The sequence below is a fragment of the Anser cygnoides genome, chromosome 2 (assembly GCF_040182565.1).
Source record: "Anser cygnoides isolate HZ-2024a breed goose chromosome 2, Taihu_goose_T2T_genome, whole genome shotgun sequence".
Lineage (NCBI taxonomy): Eukaryota > Metazoa > Chordata > Aves > Anseriformes > Anatidae > Anser > Anser cygnoides.
In genome coordinates, this window is record NC_089874.1 from 124,107,501 (window position 1) to 124,134,974 (window position 27,474).

The following is a 27,474-nucleotide window of genomic DNA, read 5'->3' on the forward strand; positions in this document are numbered from 1 at the left end:
AGACTTCCCAGCTTTTGGGCAGAATTGCCCTTGACTCCAGGGTAGTATGTACCCTCCTACAATGGACCACTTTGATTATGAAAACTCATATATGTCTACTTGGATGGAAACAAATTGGTGAAAAGAGACTTTGCACTGGGCTTTGCAGCATGAAGCAAATAGCTGCAGTGATAGCAACTTACTGGTGAAGGCATGGTGCTCAGGGACAAGGACACCTGACTTGACAGAGCTATGTCTCCCCTCAAATGACAAATGCCCAGCCCATGAGAGAATTTTTGCTTTGTTCCTGAGTTGTCCTCTAGAGCTTCACCATTTGGGCTTTTGAATGTGGGTTTGAATGTCTTCTGGCAAGTGACAGAGGTGTGTTATACCCAAAGAAATACCAGATAAAGGATGCAGATCCATCATGATCATATATTTTGAAAAAAAAAAAAAAAAGTCTTCACGATTTTAAGGAGAAAAGATTTAGGCATGTGGTTCAAGAGGCTTCCAGAATGGGAATCTCAGGATGATGGAATTCCCATTGTAATGTCCACACTTCCACGTACTTCCATGTACATACCCTGAAAAAGTACATTTATGACACACCCTTGTGGGTTTCCTTCTGGACAGTAGTTCAGTGTGGTCCAATTCCAGGTCAGATCTTCGTTTCAGGATGCTCTAGTCATCATCTGTTTTTCCCATGGGGAAGATGCAGAACTGCTGGAGTTTGCACCATCTAAGAATGCTATTTTTCCTGAATCCTTTCTAAGGCAGCCAACTCCTGCCATGCGCTGCTGACTGCAGCTATAGGGCTTTGCAAGATGAGTCAGATCTTCTGGTAGAGGTAGGATGTAGTGCTCCGAAATACTAGCCTACCTTCTGGAAAGGACTACAACAGAACAAGAAAGGGCATCTATTATATAGCATTTACTCAACCCTACTTCACATGAGTAATAGCTGACCTGATAAGAAATTAGGGTATAAACATGAAATAGGAAGTTAGGGATAAATCTACAGTAATGCATTTGGCAACAAACAACAGAGGAACCTTTTACTTTCCTAGTGACACGAAAAATCTGTTGGATGTCATCCTATCCCATTTTACCCTGGAGCTGTACAGGACGAAACAGTTTTGACACCCTTGGTGCCCACTGTGTTAAAGGGTGTGTATACATATCATACATAGGTCTCCCTGTCACACTTCTGGGAGGGAGGAAAATATCCTCACTGTGCAAGCAGTATGCTCCCCTCTGCCTCAGGTAACTCCTATCTTCCCACAGGGGCAATGCAGTTACTGCCCCAAATCACTGGCTAGTTCTCCTCTGTTCCCTTTGGATTACATCTTAACATTTATCAGGCCTCAGCAAGGCTTAGAGAAGTGTCAAGGCTCTGTACAACAGAGTCTTGAATTACATTCTGTATTGTGACTAGGAAGAAATGTAAAATAAACAATATAATTTTATTCTGTGTTTTACATAGCCCACAAATTACAGGAGGAGAAATTACATGAAGAACAATTCATCTTCAAAATTCCAATTATAGGTGTGGGGAGAAAACAATATATTTCTGAGAATTTGAAATGCAGAGCAGTTGACATAGTTTTATTTTAAAATGATAAATATTTTCAGATTGAAGTGCAATTAGTAGTGAAAATGTCATGTAGTTTTACTGTGTATGTTTGTTAATATGGCTGGCATAACTCATTTAGGAGATGCCTGCAGTGCAGAGTCCTATGCTACATATATCATAACCGAAAATACAGTACTTACATGTATATATAAAATGTACACTGAGACAACATTGCCAAACAGCCTTTTGGGACAGTCTAAAAGAATATCATTAATTTTTACAGTATACTTACACTTCTGGCTCAGTTCCAGCACTGGCTTTCTGTAAAAATCATTTCAAGTACAGAATTATGCTGTTTGCTTGCAGCAACATCACAGGAACAGTAGTGAGCCATATGTTGCTACTTAGCAACTTAGTCTATAAGTCCCAAAGCATGTACTGATTTGAAAATTGAACAGAAATGATAATTGTTTAGGGATGTTGTGAGGCGACTTGTCTTGGATTACCAAGCTATGCAGATGTTTGATGTTATATAGCAAAAGAAACAAAACTATATTTTTCCTGTCCAATGGCTGAGCTTATATTTATGTTAGCCTAAAGGCGATAAATTGATTAAAATCCTTAAAATAATAGAAGGTGATGTTTTTCTGGATATGTACACTTTGCAGTAAACAAAAAGAACTGAAGTGCAAAGTTCATCTTTTTCAGAGCAATTGAAACAGTTCTTATGTCTAAATTTTATTTTATTCTACACTTCATTTTACAGTCCCCGTATTTCTTGAAATGCTGGATTCTAGGAAATTAGAAGGAGAAGGCAAAGCAAGCAAAGCTTACTTCTCAGGATTAGATCCAAAGAAAGGAGGCAAGCATGTCAGCATGCACCAGGACCCCCAAAATCCAGCTTCTATAGTCATATAATCCTGAAGACAGCTTAATGGAAACCCCTTAGTCTCTGGTGTTCTATATCATGACCAAGTCTGCCATCCTACCTCCCAAATAAGCTGGGTCAGACTCTGAAATCAGAAAATGATGCTCACGCCTGACCCAGTCAACATGATCCAAGCTCGAATAAAAGTTTCTGATAGGGCCATGCCTCTCCTAACATTTGGGATTCACACTTTAGTTAACAGATGTGCATCCATTGAGGGAAGTGGAGAATTGAATTCACTCCTCATTCTGACGGGATTCAAACCCTTCATCTCTGACCTTGCAGGAGAATAGCTGAGCTGCTGGGGATAGGAGGGAGCTTGCAGTCCTCTCCCTGAAGTCATGAGACTGCAAGGCTCATGAGCACAGATGGAAAATGGAAGCAGAAAACTCTATGGATTAAGTGACTAGAATTTCATCTGGAAGAGAAATTTTTTTCATCTCTTCTTACAGGACTTTTTTTTTTTTTAAACATCCAGTAACAGTGAGTGGAAAATGAACAAACAGTCCTGAAAACAGGGATCAGAATGTACAGTTACATACTTTCTTCTTCTTCTCCCTCTCCTGTAACCTATACAATCTTGCATGCTTTATTTTCACAGCAGTGAATACCTTATTCCTGCAAAATACTCTGGCTTTAACAGCAGATTGACTGTTGAAATGTTAGTCAGTTCACCAAATCTGGGTGACCACTAAATGTTTTCATCTGCGATAGAAAGTGCACCACATTACAGTCAGTGAAGACCTTACTCAGTACAGTCAACTGAGAATTTCTCAGTTCCTTCAGGGAATTACTAGCAGATATACTATGATATACTATAGATATACTATAGATATGCTATATATATCAGGAACAGGTTCAGGAAGGTTTCTTACACAGTCCAAATATCCTGCCTAGACAAGAGAAGCAGGATTTCCAACATCCACTCCATTTCCTGTTCCTAGCATGATGTGTTTTTTTTTGTCCCCTTTTTTAAAAAATAAAAAATATTTTTTAAAAGTTACTATTACAGGCTTTCACATATATTCCCTTACAAAAACAAGAACACTGCAACAGTGTAAGACTACTGCAGCATTGGGAGAGAACCACTGTAAGGGAAAGAAAGGAGGGTGCAACAGCTGAAGGCTGATGGCTTCCTTCAAACGGGCATGGGACACTATTTGACTGGAGTATGTTTGGTAATAACACAAATACTGTGCCTGGCTGTCATGGAAGCTGTTGCCATATGGATCCCCCAGCAAAGGACAGAGAATTCAGACACCTACATCTGTGGTTTGAATTCTACCTGGGAGCTGGACACCCAAAAGCTAGGCTTTGCCATAGTGAGTTTATAACTATATAAGTCCGTTATTAGTTCCAGCCCTTAGTAACTAATCAGAGTTTTCTGTCATCTTTGAATTTGGAAATGTCACAACTGATAGATTTTTTCCTTGAAGACAAAATAATTTGCACTTAAAATATCTAGCCCTGGATCTTTAAAGGTAGTTTAAGCACCTTACTTCCATTGAAATAAGTGAGTGTTAGATGCATAAATATCTCTAAGGATCTGGGCCTTGTTAGCACATGTAGAAACTGCATAAAAGATTAAAACTTATACTCTTAATTTTTCAATGTGCCATTTAAATTATTTAAACTACAGGCATACACAGTACAAAAATATCAACAGAAGAAAAATAATTCTGATGTATAATGTGGATTTGCAATTCTTTATTCAAAACTATTTAAGACAGACATAATGATTCTCTGAAAGGTAGCAGCTGCTTTATAACAGCAATCATTCACAGAGTTTGTATTTCTACTGTTTCAAACAAATTCAATTAGCCCTTGCACTTCAAAACCCTTAAGGCATAAATGAGATGATACTAGGCTGCTTTAATCTAATAGTAATACTAAAACTTGTCAGTACAGTTTTTGGATTAATGGTTAGAGAAAAATTAATAATATAATTTTTCATTTTTTAATCAAACAGTTCTGTTCTAAACTACCTCTGGATCTTGGAGGGTTCTTAGCTGAATAAGTTCAATCACACACAAATCCTAAATGCAAGTATAGTTGGTCTCTAAAGGTATTTCAACAATAACTTCAACAGAAGACTGGGAAGCAACATGGTGGAACATTTTGAAGACAGTCTTTTTGATTGAACAGTGTAGTTCATCTCACACAGCCTCCAGCTTCCCTGGCCCCAAATGTACTGGCATACTACATGCTACAATTAGGTAGCCTGTCACAACTATCTGAAGAACCCTACTTTATAAGGACTTTTAGATTTGCACGTAATGTCACTTTCCAGAGCTAAAATTGGAATTCCTAAACTATGAATTTACACCCAGCTTATCTACACACATTTACCGTGCAGGCAAACTTATTTCCCACCTAATGAGAGAGCTTCACATAACCCCACCGGTCCTGTCAGAAAGAGGTATATCAGACTAGCCACTGCTGGGCCTGAGACATTGCATGACCTAGACCACAAGTCCAATTATTCAGGGCAATTTCTATTGCACAATGTAACTGATCTACACCACTATCAACATCCTTTACTACTACAGAATTAATTATTCTTTTTAAGAAATAATTTAAATCTTTCCACCTGAGAAAGCTATAGCATTTTAGGGTTCAAGTGGAAGTGTTTCTGAAAGGATTTTGAAATATGCATCTAATATCAGAATTAAGTGTGTATGGTTCCCCTAAAGGGAAAGGAATCAAAAATACCCACAAAGAATCCGCATCACATTAAACCTTTTGGGCTGCAAGCTACGTGAGACTGAGTCATTTCCCTAACCCCATTGCTAATGGTGTAACATTGGCAATGTTCCTCAGCCATACGATTAGCGTTAAAAATGCAATTCTTCAACTACAACTGACCTACGAGTGATAATTAAAGCTATTTGTGACATGTGTAGCTTATAATGATTAACTTGTCTGCAGTCAGATAAACAAATAACCTGCACCTGTAAAGACTTTATTTCCTGAAGGTAAAACAACTGTTTAGGAAAGATCATGCTGGCAAAACAGCTGCTTGCATTCTGGAGAGGAAACAAGGTAGTATCTTTCAACAAACGCCAACTCTGGTGTTTTATCAGCTCTATCTCATTAACTGGAAACAAGGCTTAAATGCTTTGTTTATAAATTATGATTATTCCTGATTGCAGCAGTTACTGATAGTGGCACTCATTTGCAATGCAACTCTTTGAATTTGTTTAATTACAATTTGAAACAAGGCAGAGAAGATTAATTAACCCACCTGGCTGGCTGGCACATAGTCCTGGCTTGGCTCTGTCATACTCATATACATGTTCTCACCGTCAAACTGCAAAGGAAATAATAGTAAACATTCAGCAAACTTGAATATTTTTCAGCATTGACTGAAAAAAAACAGTAGCCATAAACTAATATTACAGCCTGGTTTTAGAGACTTGTAATTGCGTGTGTGCATCATGTCTTTGATGTTCCTGTTGTCATCCTTATTGACCCTGGATGTCAGTGATTTGGAGTAATTAGCGCTCTAGTAATTACAGCTAGCAAGCAAGAAATGAATGGTTTCCTTTCATCTGCAATCTGTTTTAAAACAAAATGGCTCATTTTGTGCACCATGTATACATATTGCTGTTGGTTGTAATGAAGTACTAAGTGAATCGCACAGTTACTGAGAAAAGGAAGATGAGAATAGAAACTGCACTAAAATGTATCTTAATGGATTCCAACTTTAGCTTTTGAGCAGAACAAGAGTTGAAATGTCAAAACAAATTAAACCCCCTCCCATTGAAATGTTCCCATATCAGAAACTAGGAAATACATTTCCAGACAGCTTTCAGACATCTGAATGTATGAAATAGTATACCTCCTGACTGTATGGCTTAAAAGGATAGTTTGCTTGATGTGTGAATAAAATAAACTTTCATAATCAGAACTGCAAAAATACCCTTCAACAAATGAAAAATACCATTCTTGGAAATGTATACAAAGCAATTTCTGGTTCTTTTTCTCCCCTCAACCACAGTTAAGAAGTAACAGAAATGTGATAGAAAGGATTTGATTAAAAACTGAGGGTCTAGATGGAGAAAAACTCTCAGAATGGAAGCCTTATCCTTTATCAACACAAAGAAGTATGAAACTCATGATTTCTTATGTAATCTGGAAAATGTCCCCACAGAACTTCCATCAGGCTCACTCAAGTGGCAGTGCCAACAGGGTAACTATAGTGCCAGTGCCCGTTCAGCAGGTAGGGGAAATCTTTTCAAACCTTTCAAGTAGAAATGAACAACAGCAGGAATCCCCATCCTCAGCCATCAACCACAAATATCCAGCTGTTACGAGGTCTGTTTGAAATAACTTTCACCTGACCCCTTCTGTGAATGCTTAGAGTGACATATTTTGGAAATGAGCCATCATTTTGATGACGCGGAAGCATTTTTAAAAAATCCCCAACACCGACTGAGCTTGCTTTACTCCTACGGAAGGTGGCAGTGAAATTCCTGTGGACACTTCTCGATCCATGCTGAGCTTTTCAGGATATGCTACCTGCAAGGTGCAGTATATTCAGCTACACCAAGGTGGCAAAGTCAAAGTGTGGCTTTGGCATACAGCTCCACCAGTTTTTGCTGAGGCAGCTGAAGAGGTTTCGGCTTCCAGCTGTTCATCCTCTTCTTCTGCCAGAGGATACAAGCCTTGTAACAGCAGCAGTAAAACTGAACAAGTGCCAGCTCCTGGCACAGCAGCTGCTGGTCTGCCCTTCCTGGCCAGAGTTATTTAATAAAGAGTCACAGCCTATCTGTCAGAATCCCTATTTTCATGGGAGGGAAAGGATTATGCCACGGGCTCAGATCTGCCATAGGAAGTACAGTATTTCCAAAGTTTGATGGAACAAAGATAGTTGGAATAGGCCTTAAAGATATGGATTGATGATCTTTTAGTTAATTCATTGTTTCTTGTTTACACCTACCATTTCTTTCAGCTTTCTCAAGAATGTTATTCTTTATTAAAATTCAGGGTGGAATTTAGGAGAACATTTTTTAGTGTTTGGATTGTTTGAATGATGGAAAAAGGTCAATGCTTTGTTTCTTCTACTCAAATGGAAAGATGAAATTCTGAAGAGACATTTCACTGCCTGCGTTTGGGAACCAAGTGCCCCAGTGAAAGGTCTACGGGAGCTCAACATATTCAGCTTGTCAGACAAAAGGCTGAAAGGTGCCTTGATCACTGAGATTGGTACTTACACCCCAGAAAGATATCTTATAGCAAGATGTCAGCCTTCCTGACAGTGGTATAATGAGATTTAGTGTTGAGAAATGGAAGTTACAGAAATTCAGATCTGAAATAAGGTACAAATTCCTACTTGTAAAAAGAAGGTAATTAATCATTTTATCAACAACAAAGTCATCATTTCTTTTAGATTTTAAAATAAATTTAGATGCTTTTTTTTTTTTTTCCCCCAGAAAAGATACATTCCAACATCACATTTATTAGAAATCCTTTGGACAGTGTCGTTAAGTTGGCTAGTTATGGCAATCCTATCTGCCCTGGAGACCATGATTTCTGAAGTCTCACATTTTGAATTTCCCTCATTATAGTCGTGTATTAGCTATACTGCACAACAAACATTGCTATAATTCAAATACGATGTTGCATATGCTTAGCTGCAATGAACATGAATAAATTTCTTTCCTTCACTGCATATTGGCTAGATGCAGTCCAGGGTTGTTTCAATTTATTTTGCCTTCTGTAACACCTGAGCCTGTGATTTGAGAAAAGAATCTTACTAAAGTATACTAATTTTTCAGCGATTTCCTTGTTTTGGATGTTTGGTCAGCTGTCCTTGCTCCCAAGCTTACAATCACCAAATCTGCTTTCACAGAAAAATTTACCTGATGTCATTTTTACATGAATCTTGGAAATTTTCATCATTCTGTATGTTGTTCTTAGATCAGTTTCCTACTTGATCTGTCTTGCTACTAAATGCGCAAGTACAATCTTGGTCAATCTTGGATCTCTACCTTTCCTTTCTTTGCTTGTGGCCCTCTATTTAGCTCTGAAGTTATTCAGTTCTACTATGGTCTTTGGACTTAAAGTAAGCATGTACCAATGAAAGTGAAAGACAAAATCTGTACCTGAAGTTAAACTTCCTGACCTTTTGGCTTGACCTTAAACAAGAAATGACCTTCTACAACATTTCAGATCAATTTGTTAAGGTAAATTCTCAGAAAAATATATTGATGCATAATGTCTGGAAAATCTGAGTGATTTTTTAATATATAAAAATACCCAGCAGCTGTTTGGTTTATTACTTAATTTCTTCAATATTCAAACATGGAGTTAAGTCACTGCAATATTTAGCCTCTGTTTCTTAGAAGTATGTGTAAAACTTTGTAATAGGTTGTATAGTTCAATAAGATTTGATGGAATATGTATTTTTTGTAGTGTTTATATTTGCAGGATGCGGGCTGTAATGTATTAGCTAACACTAACACTGTTGTCGTGTTAGTACTTATACTCCATGTACAGCTATATAAATTATTATCTGCCCTCAGACTAGTGCAGTGTGGTGCATGGCTCCTTGGTGGTCCTTAAGACATCAAACATGAGCCTGCAAGCCAACTGTAAACTCGAATGACAAAGCATATACACATACGCTTTCTACAGCAGGTGTTCAGGAGACACCTCCTGTAAGTTCTCAATGTTTACTAAAATGTTTATAAAATAAGGAAATTATGATTTATGTAAACCAAAGCTGGAAAAAAAAAAAGTTCACTTCAATGCTGAATTGTTTATTCATCATTTCTTCCAAAGAAGTGTGGAATACAGATGACCCATACGTCCCACCCCAGTGGAAAAAAAAAAAGGTACACAAGCCTTCAGTGACAGAAGAGAAGTTCAGAGACACTGATGCAGTGCATGGTATGCATGCTCCCCTCTCCCCTCCCCAAAAATATGACTAGTCCCCACTGAAACAATAAACGCTGAAAAAAAATGCCAACAGCATGATCATCTGGAAAGTCCTACAATTTATTTGCCCAAGGTGTATCAGAAGCTTCCAAAACAGGTCCCTAAACATCAGAAATGAATACTCTTTCCAATATTAAATTATTTCACCTTTTTATAACTCATGAGAGGTCTACCTGGTTGGTATTCAGCTCTATATAGTCTTATTCAACAGCAGTTCAAGCAGCCTATCCAGATAGACAGTGAGTCAACAGATCAGCAGATATGACCCAAAGATGTCTCCAACCACATTTTATTCTTCCAGGTTACACTCTGTGCCTCCAAAATTGTCTTATTTTACTCATCATCCCAGGTCTACAAGAACCTTGTATTTCCTAAACTTCCCCACCACTTACTGTGCTTGATTTTAAGCAAATTGCTCAAGCATCACTTAACCTGTGGATGATTCACTCAAACACAACAGATGAAACACAAAGGAAGGCAGTTAAATGAACTGTCTTTTTTGAACCTATGTATGATGTATATATATCATATGACATTTCATCTAAAGCTTTCCCAATGTGTCTCCAAGATCCTTCAGTATCATTAAGGGCAGACTTCAAAACCTTTCATTTTAATCTATTAAAAGTGAATGCTAATACAATATTCTGATGTGTGATAATAACTACTCTTGACAACATTTCTTTTCATATTAAAGTGTAACTGCATGAGAAGTTTGGGTGAGAGCAAACTAAGAATATGACTGCATTGTAATATGAAAAAAATATATATCTTGGAGCCGTTTATATTCAGAATTGCGTCTTCTTTATTTAAATTATTATTATAAATAAAACATTCAGGCAACACTATGGCATTGCCAGTTAGAATCTCCTGTAGAATAAGCCTTTTTAAGACAAGTTACAACATTCAGCAAGCAAAAACATGCACAAAATAACCAAGCACTGTTGTAAAATGCAATTTACTCATATAAGTTAGGAACATACATAAACACTGCTTGACTGCTACTGATGCAAGAATTATGACAGAGTTCAACAAATGTCCAGAGTGGTAAGGCTGTTTTATCAGGCATGATTTTACCAAAGGATCCAAAGCTGGCTTTACTTTTCCATTAGTGTGGCATAGCATTAGTTGTAGAATGTAGCAATGGCCATGAAGCCTGCTTTCACTTTCCCACTTATGTGGCAGACAAATCTGTCAGCATTTATGCTGACAGATTCTTTGACATTATTCTTTGTTTATATGTGATTATGTCACTAAGACACTACAACAAGGCTGCACAAAAATAGAGAACAAAATTCCTCATGTTGATACCAACTTAAAGAATCTTCATTATAGCCTACATATACGGAGGAATTTGGAAGACAAAAAAGGAAGACAGGGCAGAAAAAAAATGGAAGGGGCTGAAAGCCAAAGACAATAGCTGGAAGCAAAACATATATCTTTACTGCTACCTGTATGTGCATATACTGTGATTATAAATACACAGATATACCTGCACTCATTTCATGTACCTAGTTGAACTGACAATGGCCACAGGGATGCACAGGTTCAGCATGGGCTTCCAGCCTAACTAGGCATCCTGTTCTCCCCACAGGCTACCTTTTTCTATGCCAGATAAGTATCTTCATTGCCAGGGTTATCTGTGCTATCTGGATTACAAGGAGAGTGGATTTTCACCTGTCTTTTTCTCTCTGGCTTCTTGCAACCACAAACTTCTTTACCGCTGTTGGGAGAAGTGAGTGTTTATTTTGCTTCTTTTTCATTCACAGCTTCTGTCTTCTGAGGGAATTGCATATTTGCTTTCTCTTTGTATACGTACATATATGTGCCCTACATTCTGCAGGCATAGTTAAATTAGCCAAGAGAAAAAAAAAATAAAAAAAAATCAAGCACATGGATCCTTGAACTGATGCTGACCTGAGCTTCTCCTAGTTCATGCTAAAAAGTAGCACAATGTGATAGTACTATATCTTGTCCATCTGTGATGTAGGCAGGGAAGCATGATGAACACTAGCACATATGGCTTTTGAAGCCAAAACAAGCTTGGGGATGGGTTGGGGGGAGCAGCGTGGGACATTATTTTGCGTACAAGTGCATCTCAACGGAGAGATCCTGAAACGTAAAGATTAAAGGAGAAGAAGCAAGGGAAGAAATCATAGAATTGGTGAAAGCTGTTGTATTTAAAAGGTTCATTTGTTGTGTAAAGCCACTTGGACTAGACTACTCAATTTCTTCGAAGGATGTTGCTGTGTTAATAATCACAATCTGAATACAAATGTCTTCCATTTTAGATTGGAACTGGAAGCTATATTTTATTGTAAACTTCAGCCATACCCTCTAACTGTAGTTTACCTTGCTCTGACAGAGCTTCAACACTGTATTTTATTTCACAAAAATGTTGGAAGAACATTGTAGAAAAAGATTATTCATTTCTAGTGATTTAGTGATTTTAGTGCTTACAGCTTATAGATATCATTTATAACTTACATTATCTAAAAACCACTAATCCTGAAAAAGCTTTAAAACTAAGTTATTTCATTCATTTTAAACCAAATGCCAAGAGTGGACATTGTGTCAGGTTGCTCAGTGACAGAATGATGTTTTATTTTACTCAGAGCTGCTGAAATGAGACTAAAATAATGATGGGATGCAACATAAATCATTAAATGGCTATGCTAAAGAAACAGTTGATCTTGTTATGGCAACTATTAAAGGTAAAAACAGTTATGTTCTGTAAACAATACTGCATGATGGAAAATCCCTTTCTTGATGCAGTTTGGGAGAACAGCATGCCTGAATGAAATTGAAACTCCATTTTGTCTTCTGAACTCCATTTTGTATTCTGAACTGAACGCATGTTTAAATTTGCCCAAGACAGGTTGCAGTAATGCATTCCAGACAGGCACCCTTTCTGGGAAAGGAGCCTGACACCTCGCTGAAGGAATATCACGGGAAAATTGTCAAAAAACAATCTAGTACTATCGACTTTGATTGTCTCTGCTCTGCCGTCTTCCTTCCCTCCTTCCAGGACTGTTTTTCAAAAGCGAAGATTACAGGAGAACTATGACATTGGGTGAGAATGTCTGAATGGAAGACCATTGCAAAAAGAAATTGAATTCACAGAGCTGGATGTTCCTGTATGGCCCAAGGCAGGTGATTACTGCAGACTGGCATGGCATGGAGAAGTCCTGTCCCACCTGGAACACTAAGGGTGCTCCAGGTCATGGAAAGCTAGGAATGCCAAGCATTAGAGAGGAGATGGTGTGTCTCGGGATTGTTATTTTTATTCACTTTAATTCTGTAACAGGTTTTCAAGAGTAAACTATTAGGAAAATGATTTATAAATCCTACATTTTCATTTTCTTACATTTTGCCCAAACAGTAAAAACCAATAATGTGGGGTATGATATGTTTAATTAATCCAAGTATGGTGATGTGTGGGTTAGGTATATTGTCACCCGTGCTCCTGCTACTCTTGTGAAAGGACAGGCACCCTGCTGCCTCAGACACATCACTTACTTTTTTATTGTATGGGAAGTGTCATCTGCCAGGAGCATCTGCCCTTCATGAGAGATTAAAGACATGACTGGAGGCCCTGTTTAGACAAAGCTTCAGAGAGCTAAAATGAGAGCAGGTGCTTTCTGCTCCCAGGTGGAGCTGGGAAGGATTCTGCCCCCATCTCGATGTCTCCCTGGGGAGTGGGAGTGAGCTGTGAGTTGGGTGGGCACGGGCAGTGTGACAGAGCTGGAAGCGAGGGTGCTGCTTCTCAGAGAAAGGCTGTCAGACGTCTATACTTAGGAAAAACATCAACAGTGACAAAACTCTTTCTGCCCTGAGCACCCAAAGGACTTTGATATGTGTAGGATTCAGTGCTTGGATCAAAGCTTGATAGCAGACTAGCACCACACTGTGTCTTTTCTACAGCCTGCCTTTCAAAGTGGAGATGATTTGAAAATACTTTGCTTGATTTTCCTAAAATTAGACCATTTTTGTCTCATTTTCCATTTAAAAGACACACTATCATTTCAAAAAGTAAAGGCAGCCCTGTCAAAGTTTTCTTTCAGAATTTTATCTCTGTGCCATAAATACCTACCCCAGATCTCCTATCATTGTGTTCCCCAAGCTAACTCACTATTTATTGATCTGGTTGTGAGAACAAGAAAGAACCAGAGGGTTTCTGGAGTACGTTCTCAGAGGTGGCAAACTGACTGAATATCTAAATATACACTGGTAGTTAAAACCTGAATGATGGCACTACAGCATTTGTGTTTTTCCTGCACTTAATAGAGGTTAATGTTGAAGGGGAGAGGAGGTGAAGGGGGGTCTTTAGCTTCCCGCTTGGAGCCTGCATGTGTCAATGCCTGACAGAGCCTTGAAGTTGTTAGCCTTCATGCAGAGCACTAGCTGAATGAGGTTACAGTGCTGAGCACAGCGGGCTAATAGAAGTAGGATCAGACTGATAGGAGGAGTGGCAGAGTCCGGGCACAGCAGAACGTATCAAAGACAGCCCAGGGGAGAGTGGGTACTGTATTAGTCCTTTGTGCACATTTAAATAGAAGACAGTGAGCGTGCGGAGACGAACTCTGAACTCACTCAGCTGGGTTCTTGCTCCTTTTAACCTTGGGTGTTAAATAAAATTTAAAAAAAAAAAGTAAAATAAAAATAAAACCCAACCACATAACGCACTGTAGTCTGGACTCCCATGCTAAACTATCTCTTGCATATTGAGAACTCATTAAATAAACATACTGAGATCAAAGTGGCAAATGCTTTTGTTATTATTTTACTCAATCCACACTAAATTATAGATGTAGCCACCCACTGGGAAAATAAGGTGATAAGGTGGAAAGGTTTGAATAACTAAGATTAGACCTTTCTTTTTCTGACCACAGTAGCTAAGAAAATTTGTTTAACCTGGTAGGCTTATAATATTTTCCAAGCCCAATGCACCTGGCCAATTTCTTGACAAGGTCTGATCCTGCACCATGGAAGGTGGGGGGAATTTTGCCATTGCTATTTGGATGGGAAATGGATCGGGTAGAATGGCAAGTGTCAGAGTTTTGGCTGTTAATTTTTTTCATAGATGTTCACACAATGCTGTGTTTTGGATTTTTGAGAAAAACAGTGTTGATAACAGACTGATGTTTTACCTGTTGCAGACCAGTGTCTACACAGAGCAAAGTCCTTTCCAGCTCCTCGTGCTGCCCTGCCAGCGAGGAGGCTGGGGGTGCACCACGAGCTGGGAGAGGACACAGCCAGGGCAGCTGGCCCAGGCTGGCCAGAGGGATGTCCCATACCATAGGGCATCATGCTTGGCAATAAAGGCTGGAGTAAAGAATGAGGAAGGAGGGGGTGTTGGGAGTGATGGCATTTGTCTTCCCAAGAAACTATTATGCATGCTGAGCCCTGCGCTCCTGGAAGTGGCTGAACACCTGCCTGCCAATGGGAAGCAGCAAACAGATTCCTGGTTTGGCTTTGCTTGTGTGCATGTGGCTTTTGCTTTACCTAATAAACTGTCCTTATCTCAGCCCATAAGCTCTTACACTTTTACCTCTCTGATTCTCTCCCCCATCCCACTTGCGGAGAGAGAGCGAGCGGCTGCGTGGCACTAAGCTGCCTGCTGGTTTAAACCCCAGCAGTAAGATAATAGAGCCCTTCTTACTTCTGAGTTTCTAGAGTCATTTTTTTCATTGATATTCAACTTTGTCTTGCCATTTCAAATGACAAATTATATAATAAAGCACAGAAAGGCTTAATAAAAAGGATCTACAGAAAGCAAACAGATGACAAAAGAAAAAATCAGGTTTTGTACATCCACATGCAGAGCCCCCTGTGCTGCAGTATGGCAGAAGAGAGGCTCCACAGACCTTAGCGAATGAGTTTTGCACAAATAGGACAAAACCATTCCATTGCATGACTACAGTGGGAGCTGTGTTCAGGGACCCATGGACAGAATTTGACCCACTATGTTATTTATAGAGCGAATGGAGTGTATATATAGTTCCTGTGGGAAAGTACATCTGCTTCTACACAGCAGAAACTTAGAAATAAAATGGGCTACAACAACAATAACAACAAAAGCACAAGCAAAACTCTACCATTACTCTGAAAACCCTGTGGCAGAGGGACTTTAGAAGTAAACTGAAGGTAACAATTGCCTGGTAACTAGAAAATCTTGCCTACATACTGCTATGCTTCACATTTAAAAGAGTAAGGAAAAGAAAACCATAGCATACTTATAAGCGTAATTTTAAAAAGTTAAAGAAAGGCTTCATCAGGTAAGAACTTCAGTACTCTAGACCAATGTAGAAGGTCACTTGAACTTGTGCATAATGTGCATTAAAATCATCCCATTAAAGGGAATGAGATTGTGAGACTACTTAAAATCAAGCACCTATTCAAATTTGTGATGAGATAGGTCCCAATATCTCAGAAATGTCCAGGAACACACATAAAATGGTGAAGTATGTGCCAAACACAAACAGGAAAAATCAGCTAAAATTTCTGGTAAACCAAATTATTTAGCACAGTGTGCTAATTGAGACCTGGAGAGGGTGATAACAAAAATGATTAATTGCAAGGGTTTAGCAAAACGCAGACATTTGTCAAATAACAAGGACTTCTCATGACAACTATAACATGTTGTAGGGCTGATAAATGATCATAGTTCACCAAAACAGCTATTGTTGCAGCTGTGTGGACAGTTCTGCTTCTATTCACAGTTACTCTGGTATACGAGGAGCTCCATTAATTTCAACAGAATTACTTTCACGAGGAATTCTATACGTTTAAAGTCCTGTCTGCATCAAGGAAGGACCTGGAACCCCATGCATGTTCAAAAGTGCATTTGAAGCAACGCAAGGTACAGTTTCAACAAAGATTCAGAATTTTGACAAGGCTTGGAGCCTTGACTTACGCCTTTGCTATATGGTCTATAGGTAAAGCTGAGATATGCTGACAGAACAGTATAGAGCAGTTTGGAGAATTCTGTTCCAAAATAGGTCAATCAAAAGCAGAGGCATTTAAAAATGTTCAAAATACTACTCAAAAGCAGAATAGGAAAAGAAGAACATTTTGCTTTTTCTTGTACTGACTTCAGTGAAGATATGTCCTTGATATAATGAAACCACTTACCAGTTCTCAAAAATTCTAAGTGCTCTCTCTACATCTTTTAGGATAAAATTTGACTTTGAAGTGTACAGTTCATTTTATGACTAAATTATTCCATGATATTTTCATCTTTTGTTTCTATTTTGTTAAATAGCTGAGTTGTTTTATTTTCTTTCTTCTTTATGTTAGTCTTCAGTGTTGTTTCATTTACACATTGGATAGATTTTCTTTTCACACATAAGACAATAAATGTGTACACATTAATTTCATTTTTTCTTAGTTTTGAAGCTAAAGAGTTAAAATAAAAAGCTACAGCTGTATCTGTCACCCTGCTACCAAAATCTCTTAAAGACAACAAATATTCCATCTCTTCTTCCTTCCCACTTGCAGAAACAGTGCTAGTCTCAGCGCAGGCTGCTGTTTATTGCAACCAGAACGCTCTGAATCTATCACTGTTGTACGTTCCTCACAGCAAATCAGATAGCAAAAGTTACTTAAACCTGGCATTATCAGCACCATGGCTGCAGCCTTTCCAAGAAGCTATGCGTATCAGCAAGCGACAGTCCAGTTAGTGCTGGAAGGAAGCTCCCTGGACAGGCAAATCCATCCCCAGAATAATAGCAGAAGAGGTTTCACACAGAATCCGTGAAGTCTTATTGTCAAGTTCTGCCTTGGATGCAGTTCCAGCAATGGTGTTTCCATGCATTTTCCCCTTTTGGTTCAAACTCTTCATCAATTTTACTATTTTATCTTAAGACCTTTTTCCATCCTTCCATTCTGCTGTGACTAATGACTCTTACCTCCTAGTAACACTTCTGAACACACTTACATACATACTCTGTCCTCTTCTTTAGGAACACTATTTTAAGTTACTTTAACTTTCTCTGACATCGTTTTTTTTTTCCAAACGTTTTCTCATTTGTAACCACTTAGGTGCATTCTACTTCACTGATATCATTTTCACCACTTCATGTGCTATCCAAAATGAATGTTTGAATCTGTGTTCTCTATTCCCAGATATTTCTTTCAGCACAGTTTCACCACAGGGCTCATCCAGATCGTGGGTATGTATCAGCCTCTTCCTCCCAACACATGTTATTTAGAACTCACTGTTTTTCCCAGCCCTTAATAAATGAAACCTATGAAAGCTTCACCTGACCTACAAAATAGCATGGAAAATTACAGGGAGGGTAGATAGCATGATCTCTGACAAACAGTGAAGACCTAAGCTCCAAGGATTTTGGCCCAAGTCATTGCCACATCCTTTCTCAAATCACCAAAATTTCTTGAGATTTCCAGGATGAATCTTACAATGAAACTGAGACTTTTAAACATTTTTTACATGCAAAAATGAAATAATCCTCTTCCAGAAAGACATGACAGGTCAAGCACACAGCAGCACTGTGGAAAGCCCTGGCTCAGTCCTGCTCTGCTATTCCCACATATACCAATTCACCACCACAGCCACATAGTCTTAGGATAGTCACATAGGGGACAGTATCGCTTCTTATGTCCATGAACTTTCCAAATACACTCAATGATGTAGATTTGAATTCATTTCTCTGATATCTAGCTGAGTGCTCCCACTCATGGGATTTATTTGTTAGGTCTTTCCAGTTCTGTACAGAAATAACACCTTGGCCCCAAGAAGATTTTTTTTTTTTAAGGATTTTTTTTTTTATTAAAAAGGTGAAAATGGTAATGATGGCTTTGTCAAATTAGTATTAATAATACTATGTCACTTCAAAATGTCCTATCTTGTATTTTTGAAGTCCCTGATTGCAGCACAACAGTTTGAGCTCCGTTACGCTGGAAAGGGACATGCACATACATGAAGGAAGAGGTTCATTTTCACTGCTGATGGTGAAAGGAGCTCCAGCATGGGCTCCTCGCTGGGAGGCCAAGCTGCAGCAGAGCTATCATCACTCACAGTCATTCAGCACATGCCATTGCTCAGAGGGACATGGCTACTCTGCATTCCTACAGGTAGAAGAAGAGTTATGGACGAGGAGGCCATGTGCTCTGCTGCCCTCCCCTCACTTGGGGTGGGGAGATTTGCTTTAAAACCACTTCCTGAAAAGTGGGTGTAAGCATTTTCAAAGTGGACCACAACACTGATATAGCAACAAAATCCTTAGAACACAGTAGGGATGCTTTTAGAAGGATAATCCTACAGTTCGCACAGCCTCTGCATTCAGTGCACTGAAATAGAAGCAAAACTTAGTATTTGCTAATCTTACAAGAATTATAACAATCTTCGTTATAACCACTGTTAATGAGCTGACATAGTTTTAAAATAAATGCATAATATAACAATGTGATTAAAGCTTGATGGAGCTGTTCTTATGCTTTTATGATATAAAATGGCTTTTTATTAGCTTTTGATGTTTCATTTTCCCCACAGCATCACAATATCTGCTTCTGTTTTACCCAATTGTACAATAATTGTTGTTTAACTTCAGCAATCTCATAGCCTAGTCAGACTCTTTACCCATTTTATTAATCAACAAAAGTACTCTATAACATTAATGTCACGGAAAATCTGCCTTATGTTTTTAGTGCCCCATATTACATTCTCACCTCTCTGTATAAGCTATTGAATTTTTAATACACCGTCCTCCTGATTTGATAAAATCTGTGATGAAAATTATCATAATCTTCTATGCCTAAAAACCATTAAATGAGTGCACATTACACTTGAAATAAATGGCTTGAATAATTTTGTTTTAAAATGTTCTTTGTATTTGGAAGACTGAAATGCACACAAACAATATCATTGGAAGAAACCCACTGAAAATGGTTGTGCTTGAGATTATGACTCTACTGTATGTACTCAGAAATTTTCTTCACATGGTCAAGCTAATTTCCAAGGTAAACTTTCCAAATTTAAAATAACTTAATTTTGTATTTATTATATCAAAAAAGTAAAGAGGGAACAGAGAAATCAAATGGACAAATCATGCCCTGATTTGCAGATATAAGACTCCAGCAGAAACACAACAGCTACATAAACATTACCAAAAACATATTTGCCTCCTTTCTTCCCATATTAAAAAGCACACAAAGCACCAGTTGAAATGACCTTGTATCTGCTGACGGAATGATAAGAACATCACTCAGAACAGAACATCTTTTAATAAATGGGGCCTGTACCAGGGTAGTCATTGGGGTCTCTGCTGGTATCATAGAATCTTAGAGTAATAAACTATCTTAGGCTGGAAGAAACCCACAAGGAACACGAAGTCCAACTCCTGGCTCCACACAGGACCACCCAAAAATCAAACCAAAAAAATCATACCAAAACTTGGTGTAATTCAATTGATTTCAAGACAAACATCAAGAGAAACATCCATGAATGAAGCCTGGCAAATTAAGCTCTACCTGAGGTGCAGCTTGCCTTTTTCTCATTTTTAGGGAATTCATTAAATAGGCTCATGCATTCAGCACACAGTCCCTTTTGGTGTCAGCAACAATCTGTTTTGTGATATTCATCTAAGACAAGTATTAAGAGGCTCCAGAGTTTTGCAGAGGCTCCAGAGTCTTAATAGTTGAATTCATAAGTCACTAGTCGTAGAATATCACTGTTTCATACTGTTTCTTCCTGCACTCTACGGTTCTTTTCATGCTCTCAACATTCCCTTATGTCAGAGCCTATAAGTCAAATGTTCAGAAATAATAACAGAGCACAAAAATGTGCCGTCATTAGATTCATGTTTTGATAGAAAATTAATTTGGTGTTTTATTCATTCATTTGCAATAGTAACTATTGCCTTGGAGAGTAGAGCACAATGTGATTAATTTTCCAATATTTTCAGATCATATTAGTAATACACAGTTTTGTAAGTGTTTTGACATGTCTAACAGTTTAAGTCATAATCAAGATTTTGCAGTTCAGAAGTTCTTTTAGCTATGTGAGCCCTTACAAGCTGGAATAGTCAGAACATTGATTTAAAAGCTGTGCAAGTATTTCATGCATTACAGTGCATCACTGGAGATCTTTTGTTAACACAGAAAGTAATGTGAATTATGTATCTGATTTTATTTCTTACTGTTCAACACAGCTCATTGGAAATGTATAGCCACCTCTTTTTTAAGAATACAAAGTAAAAGCAATGCCATGTATTATGCTACAGCAGGTAACTCAGTGTCTAAGATAGGATTAGCCAACAGATTTATCAAGTGGCCTCTAAGGAAAGCAGAGTTCAAGTCTGGGCTCATCAATAATACATAAATAAACTGAACAATTAGGTACAAAGTAGCTATCTTGTCAGACAACTTATTAACCGATAAATGATATACTTGCTGCAGACAGTGTAAAAAGGAGAGATATGTAAAGATAGTAGAGGAAGACTGGAAAAGAGAGGCACTGTGCTTTTCAGTATGTTTGTGGACTTGGTAATCGTCTTCAACTCACCAACTCACCAGCCCGAGCTGAGAGCTGCAATGTGGTACAAGGGGAGAGGAAGGATTCAGCAGCTCTGCTCTACTCTGATTGAGTTGGCTTTCTTTTTTTAATTTTTTTTTTTTTTTTTTTTTAGCTGAACATAAATATATGCCTTTGCTTTTTAATCAGTGGTCTGAGGGGAGAAAATAATACATTCCACTTTTCCAGTAGTCATCTACTACAGCATCGACATCAACTATTTAATATGCAAGTTTTGCACAAATAAACAGCCATCCCCAGTGTGTAGTATCACTGCTGGGCATGAATGTAATGTGGTCTCACTACTGAGATGCACCAGTTCCCAGGAAAGAGTGAAAGCTGTCAGGTTTACATCTGTCTTATGCAACAACAACATGTTTTTAAAAGGCATCTGTATGTTAGCGAATGTCAGAATATGAGCCATTTGTTCCTTCTTTACTAACTATCAACAAACTCAAATTTGTTTTCCTTTTCTGTGCTGGTTTGCACTTTTCCATCAGAAAACAAGGAGACTACAGGTACGAAGGGCTGTTGCTAATTTTTCCTCAGCCAAGCAAAACAAAAACATCTTCATTTCATTTAGGATCAACAAGTAAGCAAGCAAACTTAGCCAAATAAAATCTTTTCATACACACATACCTGCCTCAGCTCAGAAATTACAAACATTTGAAGTACAGTTTTCAGGATTTAACTCAGAATAAAAATCATATTTACCTAATATGATGTCTTTCATGCCCAAGTATTCCAAAGTGCTTTCCAAATATTGACTAGATTCTGCCCTTACCCTGTGTTCACTGCCCTTCGACTGCAGCAGCCATTTAGAAGCATATCCATGAAAAAAGACTTCAGGCGTTACACACTTCATTAACAGAAATGTAAATTACCAGTGAAACAAAGCCACTTCTGTAGTGAAGAAGGGACACTGCTCAGGAATACCTTTTAACGAAGTATAAAATTCCACAATTTATAAATATCTTTGCCAGATGGACAAGTAATTTGGATGAACTAAGAAGGTTTGCAGTGACTTCACTGCATGGTTGTTGTGCCTCAGTCATACAAGACAGGGGATTTTAAGACTGCTCATGATCACATTAGCCTAGTTTTAGTGAACAGTCCTTCCAGTTCATATCTGAATGCTTTTCAAAATGCATTTTTATATCTTGTCCAAAGAAAAGTGGCATGTGAGGTGTACTGCTCCCCTGCTACTTAGGGGGGAAACTGCTTCTCAGTCCCAAAAAGTCCTCCTATGCCTCTCTGAAGCTCTTACAGAATTCATGCTTTCGCTCCCCAAACTAGGCAGATGACAGCTGATGCAAGCACAGCACCTGCATGTTGCCCAGGTAATGAAACGAAAGATTGAAGTGGGGGGAAGACAGGTATCAAAACTGAGCTTCTGACTGTGGCAGTAAATTTCCACAACAGGTCAGCTGAACTGCTTAGAGGATGCAGTCATTTCTTCCTGATGCCTATAAAGGGACTCTAAGACAAACATATCAGACTCAAGATGCTGAAAAGCTGTGAGATGAATCCGAACCACGAAGGATGCACCATGAAGTGAAAGGGGAGTGGGGAGAAACAGCATACAGAGTTCACTACCAGGACCAGGTGTCCTCTCTGCTCCCCATCCCTGAAGAGCTAAAACAACATCACCAATGCATGGGGAAGCTCCATCAAAATCCCCTTTCTCTGCTTCTCCTTAAGATCAGTGGTAGGGATTATGAGGACGCACCAGCGTTTTGCCTGCTGTTTTAAAGGATTTCCTGGCCTGAGGGAAATAGTTTTGTTCATGGGACACTTTCCCCAAAAGTCAGGAAGAATAAGGAGTGGGTTGGATAACAGGGACTGGATGCAGGCGTTTTATATAGTGCTGCCTGCAGAGTCAAACTGGCAAAAGCAGTCATGCAAGACCTTCCCAATGAAGAATTTCCACTGCTGTAGTCAATCTGCAGACAGGTTGATGGCACTGCAGCACAAAATGATTCCACCCCTGCCTGCAAATCCAGCCTCGTATTTATTAGTGCAGACTGCTAGTGAAAGAAGAAACAATTTAGCACAATGTTTAAGAAGCAACATAGACTTCTGAATTGCTATAGGATAATTTGTACTGAATATATGAGTCTTGCAGAACTGTGAGATGCCTTGATCCATTTCATGTAAAACTTGGCTGAAAGTACGTTCCTCTGAGTGAAGTATAGGGTGATAAAAATGTGATTAAGGTACACTGGCAATTTCACTTCGGCAACTTTATGCTGTGCTTTTGGATTCCTGTATATATAATGTTTGGCCCTTTTCTAGTTGATAGTCTATCAGTTGAAGTCTCTACATATACAAACATTAATAAACTCACAGACAATAAAATAAAAGCAGTCCAAAACTACATGCTATAATCTCTCTCTTTAAAAATAACTGTAGGAAGTCATAATGTACAGTTTATAATTATGATATCCGAAGAATTTCTGTTCAGTGAAGCCAAAGGAAATTGCTTACTACGGAACTAAGAATGCGATAAAAAGAAAATTAGGCACTGGCCCTGAAGCTCAAAAATGGAGTAAATCACGTATTTCCCCAAGCAGAAAGGGAGTATCATTTTTCGAGGGGGGAGGAATGGGGGTGGATGGGATGGGATGGGACAGATGATGACAACAACGACTCTCAGAACGATGTTAAAACAGAGAAGTCCAACTACAAAAAAAAAAAAAAAAAAAAAAAAAAACAGAAAAAAAGAAAAGAAAAAAAGAAAAAAGAGGAAAAAAAAGAGAAAAGGGAAGGGAAGGGAAGGGAAGGGAAGGGAAGGGAAGGGAAGGGAAGGGAAGGGAAGGGAAGGGAAGGGAAGGGAAGGGAAGGGAAGGGAAGGGAAGGGAAGGGAAGGGAAGGGAAGGGAAGGGAAGGGAAGGGAAGGGAAGGGAAGGGAAGGGAAGGGAAGGGAAGGGAAGGGAAGGGAAGGGAAGGGAAGGGAAGGGAAGGGAAGGGAAGGGAAGGGAAGGGAAGGGAAGGGAAGGGAAGGAAAGGAAAGGAAAGGAAAGGAAAGGAAAGGAAAGGAAAGGAAAAAGGAAAGGAAAGGAAAGGAAAGGAAAGGAAAGGAAAGGAAAGGAAAGGAAAGGAAAGGAAAGGAAAGGAAAGGAAAGGAAAGGAAAGGAAAGGAAAGGAAAGGAAAGGAAAGGAAAGGAAAGGAAAAAGAAAAGAAAAGAAAAAAGGAAAGGAAAGGAAAGGAAAGGAAAGGAAAGGAAAGGAAAGGAAAGGAAAGGAAAGGAAAGGAAAGGAAAGGAAAGGAAGGAAAGGAAAGGAAAGGAAAGGAAAGGAAAGGAAAGGAAAGGAAAGGAAAGGAAAGGAAAGGAAAGGAAAGGAAAGGAAAGGAAAGGAAAAGGAAAGGAAAGGAAAGGAAAGGAAAGGAAAGGAAAGGAAAGGAAAGGAAAGGAAAGGAAAGGAAAGGAAAGGAAAAGGAAAGGAAAGGAAAGGAAAGGAAAAGAAAGGAAAGGAAAAGAAAGGAAAAAAGAAAAAAAGAAAAAAAAGAGAGAGAGAGAACAAAAACAAATTTTCAAAAAACTCTCAAGTGAAACAACTTTTCATAGAGCCTTTGCAATGATAAATCTAAATTGTGGAAATCACTTTGTAATTCAAAACTTGGATCTCTTTCCTATGCAGAAAATTCTCTGCAGCCAGAGCACTGTTTTAATTAATATAGTTGGCATAACACTAGACGTGTTTCAAGATTCTTGTCAGTATGCCCCTGTCAAATGTAAGTGAAAATTAACATTCCAGGGGTTATAGTAAACAAGTGCTCAATGAAAGCATAAAATAAAAAACAGAAATTCCAAGTATAAGTATCATTTTAATGTGCGAAAACACTTTATCCTCTAACAAAAAATTAATCCATGAAAAGCTTCACTAAACATGTTTCTTGTTCTACTCACACTTATGAAAGTGATTTCTGGAGCCTTAAGGAGGGTTAATGCACTCTCAGACTATAATCAATGAAAACAGCATGATTTATACAATCTATGCTCTTTGTCAAATTTAACGAGTGTATCAACGTGCAGGATCTTTTTGCTGACAGGAGCTTACTCTATGATGGAGATGCTAGAAACCCCCTTACACTGGTTGTACCTGGCATGCTGTGCTGTGCCTGTACAATGATAAAATGAAAGCTTGCAGGACAACCTCAGGCTATCCATCTCTGCTGCTCAAGTTAGTGGATGTGGCTCACTGAAGGTATGTAAAAATAGTTGTTTTCAGAAGTAAAATGAAAGTAAAGCAGACTTTGACAAGCACAGGTTACATCTGAATTATGTTACCTGAGTCCAAGAAATAAAAATATTTCAATCTCTCTGATCTTTACAACTAAATGACAGTTACACCTGATTGACTAGTTCCTGTGTATTATCATTCTGTACCTGCAGATGAGGATTACTACGGTTAAGCACAGTGTATTTAATGACTGACAGAGCTCCCTGATTTGAAAAGGTACATTTAAAAATCAGTGTATTTCACTGAGCTTATCCATTTTCCATCTCTGCTAGGGAAAAAAAAAAAAAAAAAAAAAAAAAGGAAATCCATCCCCACTGGTTATGTTTTCAGGATCACCTTCTGTAAGCACAAACTGCTGCTGCTTCCACAGATTGCAAACATACACTTTCACAGCCATACAGGCTTACTTGAAGTTAGTGCATCATTCATACTTCTACCTTTCTGTACCACCTTACATTCTGAGTCCTCAAAGCACAAGGAGAATTATGTAAACAGAGAACATACATCCTTGGAAAGCATCACGTGGCTAAAGAATGGATTGTGCACTATTGCCCCAGAACATGTAGCATCACTTATGTCAGAAAATAATATTGTTGTGTAAAAGGATTGATGTTGAAAGATATTCCTCCTAAGGAAAATTCACTTAGAAATGACATGATTTTGTACGGCAAAGATAACAAACAAATATTTGCAGTCAGTCAATAATAATAATCGAAGTTATTACAAAATTTACAGCCTAACTATAAAGCAGCACTGCATTCATGTTTAAATGTTCTGCAATTTACTTGTTACCTCTTTAAACACTGCACAGATCTAAAGGTTGTCAAAAAGGTTGCATGTCCTTTTTGGTCTCTCCACTCCCCATCTGATCCTCCATGTTCTCCAGCAATATATTTTTACTTTCCATACTTGTTCCAATATTCAGATAAAAACAGAAGTCAAGCAGTGACTTGGTAGAAGAAACTTCAAAGCAGGAGATAGCTTAGATATTGTTGCAAAGATAGTTACTAAAAAAAAGATAAAAAATATCTCATCATTTAAGCAAAGTACTGATTATACCATCTGAAGGATGGTATAAGGGCTTGTTAGAGAGGAGATGAAATTTTTCCTCTTCTAATCTGGTTAGCATTTTTTGAAGAAAGCCACAGGGAGCGCTTATGTTTGGAGTCTGCACAATAGGAACTTTGCTATGTGCTAAAGCATTTATTGTGTGAACCACTACACAAGTTAAGTAAAGTAAATGAGCAAGGAATCATTGTGTGGTTTTATGGTTGGGAATGAGAATTATTTTGCTTGATGTATGTAACCCATCACTTTTAATGAATTTGGCCTTGACTGGTCTTGATGATTCATTCCTCAATAGAGGGCATGCAATTTTTGCATTTTCTTGGAACACTAATTTCCACAAGAATGCACACAGAGGAGTTAAATCTGAAATACATTGAATTGTGTTTGGCTCCTTAAGTCTTAGGATAGCTACAAAAATGGACTAGTGTGACACAGCCAAAGTGTCTCCATAAGTGCTATAGCAGAAGGAGAAAACAAAACAAAACAAAACTCACAGATAGGGGGGAAAGTTAACAGGAAGCGTTACAGTGAGGCAGATGTTAATATGATTTAATATGTTCATAAGTTCAAAAAGAAAAAAATACAGAAAAAAGAAGACCAGACTTTCAAATTGAGCTTTCACACACTGTAGTTCTCACATAAATCTTTATCATGCAGTCATCAAGAACCTACAGTTACAGACATACATACTATATGTACACATTTCATCAGCTGCATTTCTCCTTGTAAGCATCACTGCTCAAGCTTAGTTGGGGCATATGCACACAAATTACAGGAAATATTTTTCACATTGTACTAATAAGTTCCATTGATTTTTCAGGAAATGCAACAATATGACACATTTTGGAAGGAGTGCATATAGTTTCATTTGAAAATGAAGCCCTATCAGTCAAAATAAAATAAAATGAAATTTTTAAAGGTTATATCATATTTATGCATTTACTAAATATAAAAGTCAACATATGGTGCAATGTTACCATATGTTTGATTTTGTAACAGCAGATTTCCAATGTGGTAGTAGAGTTCCCCACAACAACACATCATTAGCTTTGAATTTCCTTTAAAACTCTTTCTAAAGAAAAACAGCCAAAAACTATCCAAGTACAGAAAAAATGCATGATTTATATGAAAAATCTACAATAAATAACAAAATGTAAAAATGGACTCTACAATGTCCATTTGCACTATGCAGATATAATATGTACTTATT

At 38.2% G+C, this 27,474-nt stretch overlaps 1 protein-coding gene across 4 annotated transcripts in view; it reads right to left on the reverse strand.

Moving 5' to 3' along the window:
- The window catches only part of TOX (thymocyte selection associated high mobility group box), a 223,055-nt gene that overhangs the window by 103,476 nt on the left and 92,105 nt on the right, over window positions 1-27,474 (reverse strand). For all 4 annotated transcript variants that reach the window (XM_066993017.1, XM_066993019.1, XM_066993016.1 and 1 more), the window contains exon 2: window positions 5,724-5,789. In XM_066993017.1, the coding sequence (XP_066849118.1) occupies window positions 5,724-5,789 (66 nt within the window). The remainder of the gene's footprint in view (window positions 1-5,723; window positions 5,790-27,474) is intronic.